The sequence below is a fragment of the Melospiza georgiana genome, chromosome 11 (genome assembly GCF_028018845.1).
Source record: "Melospiza georgiana isolate bMelGeo1 chromosome 11, bMelGeo1.pri, whole genome shotgun sequence".
Taxonomy (NCBI): domain Eukaryota; kingdom Metazoa; phylum Chordata; class Aves; order Passeriformes; family Passerellidae; genus Melospiza; species Melospiza georgiana.
The window spans coordinates 12,034,081-12,047,025 of record NC_080440.1 but is presented as its reverse complement, the minus strand read 5'-3'; the positions used below and the strand labels follow the sequence as shown (position 1 = coordinate 12,047,025).

Here is a 12,945-nt window from a genome sequence, read left to right as displayed (position 1 = left end):
AGCTCAGAGTGTGCTGCCTGCTCACAGTTACTTTCCAGTGTCTAGTGAAAAAGCACCTGGCCTTGGTGGCAGGAGTAGCATGCCCTATGGCAGAGCAAGGACCTGGGCTGGGAAGGAGCACTGTGGGTAGTGAGATTTAGTGTCATGCCCAAACAGAGGTCATAGCCCCAACTCCCTTGGCCGTGGACTTGAATCCTGGGGTGCTCTGGAGCACAGTTGGTATCCAGGTATCCATCCTTGAGCTGACTTTCACTGCCTTGCTCCTCCGCAGTGCTGAGCATCGACCGCATGGAGAACCACTCCCACATCCGCCGGCGCTATCCCCGCTACCACAGCAGCCTCTTCAGGGGCCAGCCCGCCTGGGACCCCCACACACACGTGGTGCTGCCACTGTCCGTGCTGAGCCCTCCAAAAGCTGAAGGTGAGCACAAGAGCATCACTCAAGGAACAGCATGGGTGGGTACAGCTGGCAAGAAAGATGTAGAATCATAAGAAGATTTGGGTTGAAATGACCTTTAAAAGCCATTTAGTTTGCATGTACCCTACTGAGACATGTCTCTGTCAGAGGTCTGAGAGCCAGCCTTGAGATCCTGAGCTTTACACGTGTTCACCACATCCCAAAGGCTCCTGATGGCCTTGCAGATTGTCTTCAGAGCATCATGTGCTGGTTATATGTGTGTGCTTGTGTGTGTGTGTGTGTGTGTGTGTGTGTGTTCTCACCACCCCTCTGTGTGCCCCAGCTGTGCCCACAGCAGTGCCCACGCTGGCTGGGGCTGAAGGGAACTACTCTGTGGAGAACTCCTCGCCGAGGCAGGCGCTGCCAGAGCCCGAGCCCACCCTCACCGTGGTGATCCTCATCATGTACCGCACCCTCGGGGGGCTGCTGCCTGCACGCTACCAGGTGGATCGCCGCAGCGTCAGGTACATCCTCCTCCCCTTCCTCCCCTGTGCCCCACAAGCACCAGGGCACAGGGGCTGGCTGGACTCTGTTCTGTTCCCTCTGGCACTTGCCAAGTCTGTCTGCAATGGCGAGGGTTTGATTCCCAGCCATGGTGCTGCTCTGTGCCACGTTTCTCAGCCCCATGTTGTATTGTGAGCAATTCCTTCTGAGATGTCAGAGCTGGACACCTGAGAAGTCTCTGGGCGTCTGTAGCTGCCACACAGTGATAGTGATGGTAGAGCTCTGTTGCTCCTTGCAGGCTCCCCAAGAATCCTGTGATGAATTCCCCCATTGTGAGTGTGTCTGTGTTCAGCAATCACACCTTCCTGCAAGGACCCCTGGACACCCCTCTTGTGCTGGAATTTTACCTGCTGGAGACAGCAAACAGGAGCAAACCTCTCTGTGTCCAGTGGAACCACTCCAACCTGTGAGTTGAGCATGACTGGGCTGCTCTCTCTGAGCTGCTTTCCCCACATACCTCCTCATTCCCCAAGTTTCCCTGAGCAGCACTGGGATGGGGGGGAGGGTTCCATCCTCTCCCATAGGATTTGTTTCTTTTGGGAGGGCAGAGCAGGGTCAAAATCATTTAGTTTGGAAAAGACCTTTAAGATCATTGAGTCCAACCATTAACCCAGCACTGCCAAGTCCACCACTGACCCATTTCCCTCAGTGTCAAGTCCACGCTCTGGCTCCCATTTTTCCACTTTAGCAGAGCAGTTGTATCTGCTGGCAGAAGAGCCTTGTCAGTCACCCCTCTTCTCTGTGGTTCCTGCCCCCACACACATTTGTGTGTCTTCTCTCCTAAGTGCACTCTGCTTTTTGGTGGCTGCAGGACCAACCCCTCTGGCTTCTGGACAGCCAGGGACTGCGAGCTCGTGTACCGAAACACCACCCACGTCCACTGCCAGTGCTCCCAGTTTGGCACCTTTGGGGTTTTGATGGACAGCTCGCACCGAGAGGTAACCTCAGCCTGTGGGACTGTGGTGATGGTGGGGACTGCTAGCAGCTGGGTCCCAGAACAGGCAGAAAATGTTCTGGGCACAGGCAAAAAATTCCATGTGGGACACAAACCCAGTTTGAGAGTTCTGCAAGCTTCCTGTGTTTGCCCCTAACCCTGCTCTTTGCCTTTGGTTCTCTGTTGCTGCAGCAACTGGAAGGTGATCTGGAGACATTGGCAATTGTCACCTATTCCTTGGTGTCTCTCTCCTTGGTGTCTCTGCTGCTGACCTTCTCCTTTCTGACCTGCCTCAAAGGCCTCAAGTCCAACACACGTGGCATCCACTCCAACATATCTGTCACTCTCTTCTTCTCTGAGCTGCTCTTTCTCCTGGGTATCAACCGCACTGAGAACCAGGTCTGTGGGCTGAACGCACTGGGGGTGAGGTGTGGACGATGCCATTAGCCTTGGCACAGTGGGACCATCTCTAAGTCACTCTTCTCTCCCCAGTTTCTCTGCACTGTGATTGCCATCCTCCTCCACTGCTTCTTCCTCTCCACCTTCGCCTGGCTCTTCGTCCAGGGCCTCCACATCTACCGCATGCAGACAGAAGCGCGCAACGTCAACTTTGGGGCCATGCGCTTCTACTACGCCATCGGCTGGGGCGTGCCTGCCATCATCACTGGTAGGAGCTGCTGGTGCTGGAGCCATGCCCAAACCAGCCCTGCTGCTTCTCAGCAGTCCCTGACCACCTGGTGCTGCCCAGCTCATCTAGGGTGGAGAGCTGAGAGTGGGCTTGCCATGGTCAGCAGTGCTGGCAGCAAGCAGTGCTGTGGTGGTCAGGGACCATGTATCAAGGACTGTCATCTTGCGTCCTGAGGAGAAATAATTTGTCAGCACCTCTTCTCAGGTCTTCTAGTTAAAGTCTCTTGGTTTCCCAAGCCTGCATACTGGGGTGACCTGTTGCTGGCAGTGAATGCCTCCTGCACTGTCCCTGTCAGGGACATCTGAGGAAAAGGAAATAAAGTCCCCATCGTTGAGTCTCACAGTCCTGACTCCCTCCCCCTGTGGTGGGGAAGCCCATGCACATGGCAAGGAGCAGGGAGAAAGCTCCTTCACTTCTGACAGTCCTGGCATGGGATTGACATGGTTTGGACAAGTCCAAGGCTGCTGGGTGTGGACCTGACCTCTCCCTTCCTCCTGCAGGGCTGGCCGTTGGCCTGGATCCTGAGGGCTACGGGAACCCCGACTTCTGCTGGATTTCCATTCATGATAAGCTGGTCTGGAGCTTTGCAGGCCCCATTACTGTCGTCATTGTGGTAAAACCCTGTCCTGTTTCACCCACAACCCTCTCCTGCCTCCCTTCTCTGCACCATGGGCACTCACCCCTCCTTGGCTGCCCACTGCCTGTCCCATTCTCTGTGTCCCTCTCCCTCAGTTAGAGGCCCTCTTTTTGTGCCTCCTCAACTCTAGCCAAACCTGGGGGAGGCCACAGCTCGGGCATGAAGGGAAAGGAGGGGATGTTTGCAGGGCCTGGCAAGCCTGGAGTCTGCAGTGGGGAGGTCAGGTCAGAGCCAGCCCTTGGCACAGCTTCTAATCAGTGCCAACACTTTCAGATGAATGGGATCATGTTCCTGCTTGTGGCCAAGATGTCCTGTTCCCCAGGCCAAAAGGAGACCAAGAAGAAATCGGTTCTGTGAGTATTAGTGGCCAAACTCCCAGCAGAGCTCTGGCAGCTAGTGGATTTTAGCATTTTCAGTGACCATCCTCCTCCTTCTACCATCAAAGGGCCCTTCTGTGCATCAGTGTCAGCCTTGCAGCCACTCTCCTCTCTCCTCTCCCACACCTGCCAGCCACATTAACCCTTCCTAAACTTTATCCTTTCTAGTTCCTATGTCCCTACTATGTTCACACTCACCTCCCAGCTGGTCCCCTTTCACCACCTGCCCTCACAGCCACCTCTTGTGTCTGCTTTGGTTCAGCACTCAGCCCTTGTCAGCTATGAGCACCTGTTTCTACCTCTCCTACATGCTCCTGAGAACTTTCCCCACTCCCTCTGAGCCAGCCCTGGAGCATGGCTGAGCTCTCTGTGGCTCAAAATGACCTGTGTCATTTTGGCCCCTGTGTTTGCCATGTGTGATCCAGAAGGGAAGGCCTGACAGTCAGGGGAAGCTGGGCCACTGTGCAGGGATGTGCCTGCAGTGCTGGGCACAGCAGGGAGGTCTCTGCAGGAGCTTTCCCCTCTGGATCTCAGGGAGCACTAGCCTGTAGCTTAACAGTTCGCACTAACCTCTCGGTGTGTGTCTATGTCCCTGTCTGTCTGTCTGTCTCTCTCTCTCCAGCATGACGTTACGGAGCTCCTTTGTTCTGCTTCTAGTTATTAGCACTACCTGGCTCTTTGGCCTCTTGGCTGTCAACAACAGTGTCCTGGCTTTCCACTACTTCTACACTGTCCTCTGCAGCCTCCAGGTAACTGCCCAGCCTCTGCTGGGGAGGGCAAGGGTCAGCCCAGTGGAGCATCCCTGTGGTCCCTACAGCTATCTGTGGAGAATGGGTGCCCTGTGCTGAGCTCCCAACATCTCACTGAGCTCCTTGTCCCTTCTGCTGCCACCTTTGTGGCACTGAGGGACTCCTGCCACTCCTTGCTGCTGTGCCTGTGGTGAGCAGCCACACAGAGCAGGAGGTGGCTGCAAGGCATTTGGTTCAGAGGTAACATCCAAGGGATGGCAAGTGCCATCTGGAGGGAAGGTGCCTCCAGGTCCTGAGAGGGCAGAGTAAGAGAATGTGATGGAGGTGTTGGACACTCAAAATATGATCCATGGCAGCACCCTGCCAACCTTCTCCCACCATTGGAGCTGATGTTGCTGCAGGGGACCCTGCCATTTGCTTCTTGGCCACTGTCAGACAGGTGGACACCCCACCTGTTCCTCCCTCATCCATGGCCACTATGGGTGTTAGCTCTCATTGGTATTTGGGGTTTTTGGTGCATCCCAGTCCGGTGGCCTGGGAGGAGCCAGGGGAGGAACGTGCTGCTGGCACTGTGGGCAAGCAGGTCAGCTGGCAGTGAGGGGCTGTCTCTCATGGCATCTCTCTCCACAGGGCCTGGCAGTGCTGGTCCTGTTCTGTGTCCTGAACGAGGAGGTGAGGGAGGCATGGCAGCTGGCCTGCCTCAGCAAGAAGGGGCAGAGCGAGGAGGCCACGAGGAGCACCCAGGTGGGTGAGAGCAGAGCAGCCCAGGGGGCTGGGCTCAGGCTGCACATCTGGGACAGGAGCTGACAGGGATATCTCCACTTTCCCTGGGCTGCCGTGGCAGCTCCTTAACAGGGCATGTGCCCTCTCCCTCCTCCCAGGGCCCCAATGCCTACAACAACACAGCACTGTTTGAGGAGAGCGGGCTCATCCGCATCACCCTGGGGGCCTCCACAGTGTCCTCGGTGAGCAGCGTGCGCTCTGCCCGCACCCACTCCAGCCAGAGAGCTTACCTCAGGTAGGGAGCAGCCAGGGGGCCAGCAGTGCCTGGGCAGAGCCACAGGCTCCTGCCACTGTGACAGTTTGAGCCTCCTCTCTTTCAGAGACAACGTGGCAGCACGTCAGGGCTCAGCCCTGGATCACAGCCTGTTGGCTCACGCTGGCCCCACGGACATCGACATGGCAATGTTCCACCGTGATGCTGGGGGAGGTAAGGCTCAGCCCTGTTCCTGAGCTGGGGGAGTTCTTCCTGGTGCAGGCTCTGGGTGTGTGGTTACGTCTTGTACCCCATGTTCAGCTGCAACTTCCAAATATGTGGGAGATGGCGGGAAAGGCAGCCATTGTGTCATTTAGCACAGCCTCCTCCTGGACAGATGGCAAAGGGCGTAGCCAGTCCCCAAGGGAGTAGAAATGGGGGAGGCAACAGAGGGGACATGGGCTACTGTGGGATCTCTGGGGACACTGGGCTCTGCAGTACAGCACAGACATTTGACTCACTGGAGCTAGACCGGCTGGGGTGTGGGATAGGGAAACAAAGGGTAAGGAATGTGGGTTTACTCAGCCTGGAAGAGGAGGCAGAGAGGATCTTAGTGCTGTTTGCAGCTGTCTTACAGGAAGGTGCAGTGAGATGGACCTGGGCTCTTCTCACAGGTACCTGGTGATAGGGCTGAGGGAGCTGGCACAGGCTGCTGCTGAGGGAGGGGCAGCAAAGGGCAGGGGCAACTCATGAGTGTGGTCAGCCTGGGGTGGTTCTGCCTTCCTGGTGCTCTCAGCAGGAACCTCTCCCACCTTCATTCCAAATGTCTCCCCACCACACCATGTTCCTCCAGACCAGGACTCAGACTCGGACAGTGACCTGTCTCTGGATGAGGAGCGCAGCCTCTCCATCCCATCCTCGGAGAGCGAGGAGAACGTTCGCCTGCGGGGCCGCTTCCAGCGCCAGCTCAAGCGGGCGGCGCACAGCGAGCGCCTCCTCACCAACCCTGCCAACAACACTCCCAAAGGCAAGGCTGGGGCTCTGGCAGGGAAAAGAATGAGCTCAGCTCCCTAGGGGGTCAGGCCATGCATGTCTTGTGATGGCTCAATTGCTGCTCATGGAAATATTCCCTCCCTCTTCTCTGGGGCCTGATTTGCTGTGTCCTTCATCAGATGTGGATGGCAATGACCTCATGTCGTATTGGCCAGCGCTGGGCGAGTGCGAGGTTCACCCCTGCTCCCTGCAGAAGTGGGGCTCCGAGCGGAAGCTGGGATTTGACATCAATAAGGATGCAGCCAACAATAATCAGCCAGACCTGGCTTTGACCAGTGGGGATGAGAACTCCCTCACCCAGACCCAGCGGCAGAGAAAAGGTAAAAATCTGGAGCGAGTGGGCAAGGGTGGCCTTGCCTGTCTCAGGCTGACATGACACTGAAAGCTCGGAATCAGATCTGTGTGGCCTTGCCCTTGGGGAGGTGTCTCCCTGGTTTTCCTGCTCTTCTTGCTCTTATGCAAATATTTGACTTCTCTTTTGTCTGGTGCAGGGATTTTGAAGAACCGCCTCCAGTACCCCCCAACTCTCCAGGGCTTGCCATCCGTTGGCAGGATGACCAACGAGCTGACGTGGTACAAGACGTCCACGCTGGGTCACAGGGCTGTCCCCGCTGCCTCCTATGGCAGGATCTACTCTGGGGCTGGCAGTCTGTCCCAGCCAGCCAGCCGATACTCGTCCCGGGAGCAGCTTGACATGCTGATGAGGAGACAGATGTCCCGGGAGCAGCTGAGCAGGCACAACTCAGGAGAGTGCCTGGAAGCCGTGCCCAGTCGGCATGGGTCCAGAGAGGAGCTGGACACTATCCCCAGCAGGCATGGATCTACTGAACACCTGGAAAGTATCCCAAGCAGACATGCATCCAGGGAGAACTTGGATCTACTTGCTGCTAGGCCCAGTCAGAGAGATCATGGGAACACACTGCCCCGGAGGCAGGGCTCCAGAGACTGTCTTGACACTTTACCCTGCAGATTTGGGTCAAGAGAGCAGCTAGACTGTGGACCAGTGAGAGAAGTCTCTAGAGAGTGGCTAAACACATTGCCAAGTAGGCAAGTGTCCAGAGACCAAATAGACATGTTGCCAAGTCGGGATACTTCTCGAGAGCAATTGGATTTGCTTTCTAGAAAACAGCCTTCAAGGGATCTGCTAGCATCAGCTAGACAAGCTTCAAGGGAGCAGCTGGACTTTTTGTCCAGAAGATCCAATTCCAGAGAGCCTCTGGACACAGTGCCTAGCAGGCAGCCCTCGCAGGACAACCTGGGCAGTCTGTCTCGGAGGCAGCTGTCCAGGGAGAGCCTGGAACCGCTGTCAAGGAGACAGCATTCTAGGGAGAACCTGGAGGCCATTCCCAGCAGACATCCTTCCACTGAACAGTTGGATATCCTTTCTTCCATCCTTGCTTCTTTTAACTCCTCTGTGCTGTCCTCAGTGCAATCTTCCAGCACACCTTCAGGCCCCCAGACCACCGCCACCCCCTCTGCCATGCAGACCTCGACGCCCTCTGCAGTGTGTCCCTCTACACCTCATTCTGCCACCTCCCACAGCATCTCAGAGCTGTCACCAGACTCAGAGTAAGTGGTTTCCTTCCTTCCTCAGCCAGGTCTTGTTCAGCTGATCTTGTGCATTGTCCACCTGCTTGGCTTCTTCCCAGAGGTGTTTAGTTTGGAGGGAGAGGGCTGTGGAAGGAGGAGCTCCCTGGGTGAGTGGCAAGTGTCTCCTGGACTGAATAGTGACTGGGCAGGGAGAAGCCTCAGGTGAGACAGCTCCAGATGCTTGTTGAGCAGCACAAGCAGAAGCCTCTGTGTATGTGAGTGTCCTCTCTGCCCAAGAGATGATGGCCCTTGCTTGTGGCCTGAGGGTAATCAGGGAGGATGCTCTGTGCAGCTAGACTGGCCTCCTGGCTGATCCCTTGGGCAGTGCTGGCTCTAAGTCCCATAGATGTATGCAAGGGCCAGGCTGGCTGGAGAGGAGGGAGCCCAAGTCCTAGGGAAGCCCTGCCTTCCCCAGCCACATTTCTCTCCAGGCACTCTGTTTTAGCATGTCACTTTTTCCCCTCTAGCTGTGCTTCCTGCTGGCACTGCTCCCACCCCTGCCCTTCCCTCTTTCCCTCTTCCCTTATCTCAGAGACTCAGAGACAGTTCTTCCTGCCCTGACACAGGAGAGGTTTTCTGCCCTGTCCCCATCTGGCATAGTGGGGAAAGGGTGCTGGAGCCCAGGAGAGATGCCATAGCTTAACACTGTTTTTCTTTCCTCTGAGAAGAATAATGAGAAACGATGGCCATTCCTGAGGGGCCGGAGATGGATCACAACAGAGATGGAAGAAGCAGGGCTCTTCACCAGGCACTGCCAGCTGAGGTTTGGTATCCCCATGGAGCAGGGGCCAGAACTGATGGTTGTCAGAGGCCCAAAACCAACCCTGCTTTCCCCTGCCCTGTGGGCTCAGGGGCCAGCAGCCCACACCACCCACTGCCAGGAGCCTCCAGGCTCTCACTGCCACCGTGCTCTCCATCACCTGCCTGGTGTGACAGGTAGTACTGGGTGAGGGTGGCATCTCCGACCCCCTGGGGCCAAGGTCTTTCTCTGCGAGCTGTTTGTGTGTGGGGTGTGCCTGTGTGTGTGTGAAGGGTGGGCAGTGGCAGGGGGACAGAAATGGAGCCTAGGATGTGGGGGCAGGGAGGGTTTTCTATCCTTTTGTATCTTTGTAATCAGAGAGAAGAGAAATTTCTATGGTTATTTTTACGGATGGTCTGTTCCCAGGACCTGGAGCATTTGTTTCACCAACAGCCCCTTGCCAGTTTCCCTGGGGCTACGAGAATCCCAGTGGACTGAAGAGACAGTGCCAGGCAGTCCTTAAGGCTTTGCTGGCAGTGCTTTGTCCATTCCCCCTGCAGGGGCCCTGCTGCCCCCCTGCCCTCCCACTGCAGCTCCAAACTCTGTCTCTGCCTGCCTGGTGTCCCTGAGCCCCTGCAGCCAGGCCTCTGCCCTGCCATGGCACCACCTTGGGGCTGTCTGTGAGCTGGGGCTGTGCCAGCGAGAGCACGGGTGAGTGGGGCAGCAAATTCAGCACTGGGAACCTGCTGGGGAGGAGCCAAGCTCTGCTGTGCAGTCCTGTCCTGTCCTAGGGTGGTCCCACCCTCATCACTGCTGGTTTCCTCAGCTCAGCAAGTGAGCACCGGGCTTTTACCCACTGGGTGTTGTGCTCTTTAACCTGCATGTTACAGAACAAACCTCTGTTGGTTTGTGGCTCTGGTAAAGGAGCTGGATGACCCTTGCCCTGCTGAGGAGCAGGCTTGGCTTTTCCCAGAGCCAGTCCTCACTCTGCAGAGGACTAACCTCCACAGGAGCATGATGTGGCTCCAGTTCTAGGGTCCAGCATTGCCCCCAGAAGTTGTATCTAGCTGGTTCCCTGGGGGCTCTGTGTACACCTGCTGTCCCCTGAGTAGCAAAGGACCACAGCTCAGAGTGGCCTGAATTTTGGGAGATGGAGATAAGCAGCACTTTGCCCCCTCTGGAAATTCAGGCTACCCAGATGGTTTCTCTGCTCAGCCTGGGGCCTGACCCCTGACTGTGCTGTGAGATGGCACTCTGTGCCTACCTCAGCCTCAGGCCGGGACATTTGGCTCAGCATGTTCCCTTTTTCACCCCCCAGGTGAAAAAGGCACAGCAGGGCCAGCATGTTCCCTTTTTCACCTGCCGGGTGCTCTCAGGGCTGCATGGCCATGTGCTCTTTACTGCCTTACTACCACACTGCCATGGCATCTTACTGTAGCCCAGCCCGCCATGTTTACAGGAGAGGACCCATGCTGCTGTCCTCATGCCTCTAGGGAGGCCACGTCCTCTGGGCTGCCTCCCCGAGTCAGTGGGGAGAGTATGGAGGGAACAGAAGGGCTGGTGACTGGGGGTGCCCTGGGTCCCCAGCACAGCCCTGATGAGGCAGGCTCACTGTCATCCTTCTCCCAGGGATGAGGAGAGAAAGGCCTGCTGACATGTTTACATGCCATTTGGGACCAGTGTGCAGAGGGAAAGCCTGCTGGCCCCACCTGCTGGGACAGCCAGGCACCTCCACGCTGCCCATCTTTGCCTTTGGAAACAAGCTCGTTTACAAGTTTCTCTCCAGAGTCCTGGGATCCTGTCCCTGCTGCACTGTAGGGCCCATGTTTCTGCCAAGTTGGGCACAGGGCTCTTTATGCTGCTGCCAAATGGAGAGCAAGTGTCAAGTGCCAAAAAGAAGAGAGCAGCAGAGATGGTGGCCATCCCTGCAGGGCTGGTGGCCATCCCTGCGGAGCTGGGCCACTCAAGAAGCAGAAATCTGCTTCTTGCAGACCAGCCTGCAGCTTGGTCCCTGATTGTAGTGCTGTGACCTGGGCTCTGGGGAGCATCCTCCTTGAGTTTGGATTTTTTCCTTTGGGGGATTTGGTTGGGTTTTGTTTCCTCTCTGTCTCCTGACTCTTTGGGCAGGGAGGGGAGAGATGCCCACACCCCCTTTTGGCTGTGTAAAAGTGTATCATGGAAGCGCCAGATTTGGAAATAAAAGTCTATAAAATGGTGCTGGCCTCTGTGCTGTCTCTCCCTCTGCTGGGGATTCATGGCTGGGGCTGTGGATGCAGCACCTGGGCTCGAGCTGCTGTTGGCAGGGGGCTTGGGCAGGAGCTCACAGACAGTTCCTGAGCTGCCTGGAGTCACTGTGCCCCGAGGCAAGGTGGCACTGGGATGGGGACTCGAGGTGAGGTGGTTGGACTGGGCTGTGTACAGGCTGTTCACCCAGAGGGGGGATTGGCTGTGGTGCTGTGCCGTGGCTCCAGGCCTGGCTGGCAGGGCTGCAGTGCCACAGTGGCTGTGGTGAGCTGTGGGGCTCGTGCCTGGCAGCTGCCAGCACCCCCAGCCTGACCAGGCGAAGGGAAGAAGATCCATTTTCCAAAGGCTGCGTGACCTCAGCAGGGTCAAGCAAGGAGAAGGAAGTGTGGGGAGAGAAGGCTGAACGTGATCCTGGTGCCCTGTGTCCTCCCCTCCTGCTGAAGAGGAAATAACAGGTGAGCAAAGGGCAGCATTGATACACAGTGCCCTGAGCAAGGGTCACCATCAATTGTCATCCCTTTGTCCCCTAGGGGCTGTCACCTGAGCCGCTGGGAGGGAGTGGAGGGCAGCCTTCAGGAGCTGTGCTGGCAGTGCCAGGAGCTGTGGTCCTGCCCTGCAGCCCTGCCAGAGGCTGGCTGGGGGGTGAGGGCCAGGGAGAGCCACTGGGGGGCTGGAATGGAGAGAGGGGCACAGGCAGGGTGACCAGCCTGAGGTGCACGTGGGGCACTGGAGGCTGGAGTGAGGGAAGGAATGGCATGGAAGGGGACAGGGAGCACTGATAAAGAGGCAATAAATGGCACAGGGTGTTATCTGCTTGGGAGCAGGAGCCCTGTGATAGCCTCTCATGTGCTGGGGGAGTGAATAAATGATGGGGAGTAGATAAACGAGGAGGCAGCAGTCATGTGTGGGTGCCTGTGTTGGACATGCCTTTACCTGACCACTGATGGGCAGGAGGGTGGACAGGGAGGGCCAGGGATGGCTTGAGGGAAGAGACTCAGCCTCACTGAAAGCTAGGGGGACTTGGGTTGAGAGAGAGCCAAGGTGGCCACAGGCTGCCCCCACAAGGCACCAGGGATGGAGACAAGTTGCTCCAACTCCAGAGATTGTGGTCCTGGATGTCACCGCTCCTGCTGCTTCTCATCCCCATCCCACCACGCAGGGGACCCAGGGTTCTCTAATGCCTGGCCCTGCCCACTGCCTTCACATCACACCTTGCTACCAGTCAGAAATCTGAGCCTGGATTTCCGCAGCCGTGTCCCCGTGGGCCTGGGCCAAATGTGACTCAGAAATTCCCTGTAGCCAATTCTACATTGTGATAGAGCCCAGGGAGGTGTGATGGGTTCAGTGGGACTATAGCGCCCGCGGGGGACCTTTGGAACAAGATAACAGCTGGGTCTGTGCAAATTGTGTGAGACCAGGGTAGTCCACAGAGCACAGCACACCTTGTTCCAGCAGGTAAGCAAGGGTCTGGGGAAAGTACCCTGGATGCCATGGCCAGAGGCTCTGGGTAACCCTTCTTGTCCTGGTCACAGCTCCTGCTCCAGGGCATGGGCTGGGGAGCAGACATCCATGGGAGCCATGGGGGCACAGCAGTGCTCTGGGGAGGCAGCTCTTGGCAGGAGGTTGGCACCAGGTCGTGCCCAGGGGCAAGAAGCCCCCTGCCTTACTCGTGACATGGGTGGTCAGGCATGGCAGCATCCTGGATGTAGCTGGAGACCAGGAGCTGGGACTGTGGTGGACAGACCCCAGAATGGGATGGCTCTGGGCACAGTGGTACCAGTGCTGGGTCTGGCACAGCTGGGGAACCGAGCACACCAGGGCACCAAGGGGGGCATAGTGGGTGCTGTGCATCCATGGGGCTGGGAAGCAGGGTGGCTTCCTGGCAGGGCAGGAGGAAGGGCAGGAGGCAAGGAACAGCGTCTCAAAGATCACTGGCTGGTTTTAATAAATAGGAGGAAGCTGAGTACACACCTGGTGGCTCCTGACCAAGCTGAGCA

The 12,945-nt window shown here is 57.0% G+C and overlaps 1 protein-coding gene across 2 annotated transcripts in view; it reads left to right on the top strand.

Annotated features, from left to right (window-relative positions):
- Positions 1 to 10,920, top strand: part of CELSR3 (cadherin EGF LAG seven-pass G-type receptor 3) — a 31,537-nt gene extending 20,617 nt beyond the window's left edge. Inside the window, exons 21-36 of one of the 2 annotated variants that reach the window (XM_058031693.1) lie at positions 272 to 421; positions 741 to 921; positions 1,200 to 1,367; positions 1,773 to 1,899; positions 2,088 to 2,294; positions 2,388 to 2,562; positions 3,084 to 3,196; positions 3,494 to 3,573; positions 4,220 to 4,346; positions 4,977 to 5,090; positions 5,228 to 5,364; positions 5,450 to 5,556; positions 6,176 to 6,349; positions 6,495 to 6,695; positions 6,867 to 7,944; positions 8,634 to 10,920. In XM_058031693.1, the coding sequence (XP_057887676.1) occupies positions 272 to 421; positions 741 to 921; positions 1,200 to 1,367; positions 1,773 to 1,899; positions 2,088 to 2,294; positions 2,388 to 2,562; positions 3,084 to 3,196; positions 3,494 to 3,573; positions 4,220 to 4,346; positions 4,977 to 5,090; positions 5,228 to 5,364; positions 5,450 to 5,556; positions 6,176 to 6,349; positions 6,495 to 6,695; positions 6,867 to 7,944; positions 8,634 to 8,661 (3,167 nt within the window). In that variant the 3' untranslated portion in view covers positions 8,662 to 10,920. The remainder of the gene's footprint in view (positions 1 to 271; positions 422 to 740; positions 922 to 1,199; positions 1,368 to 1,772; positions 1,900 to 2,087; positions 2,295 to 2,387; positions 2,563 to 3,083; positions 3,197 to 3,493; positions 3,574 to 4,219; positions 4,347 to 4,976; positions 5,091 to 5,227; positions 5,365 to 5,449; positions 5,557 to 6,175; positions 6,350 to 6,494; positions 6,696 to 6,866; positions 7,945 to 8,633) is intronic. The other variant, XM_058031694.1, reaches the window with a different exon arrangement.
- Positions 10,921 to 12,945: the final 2,025 nt, after the last annotated feature.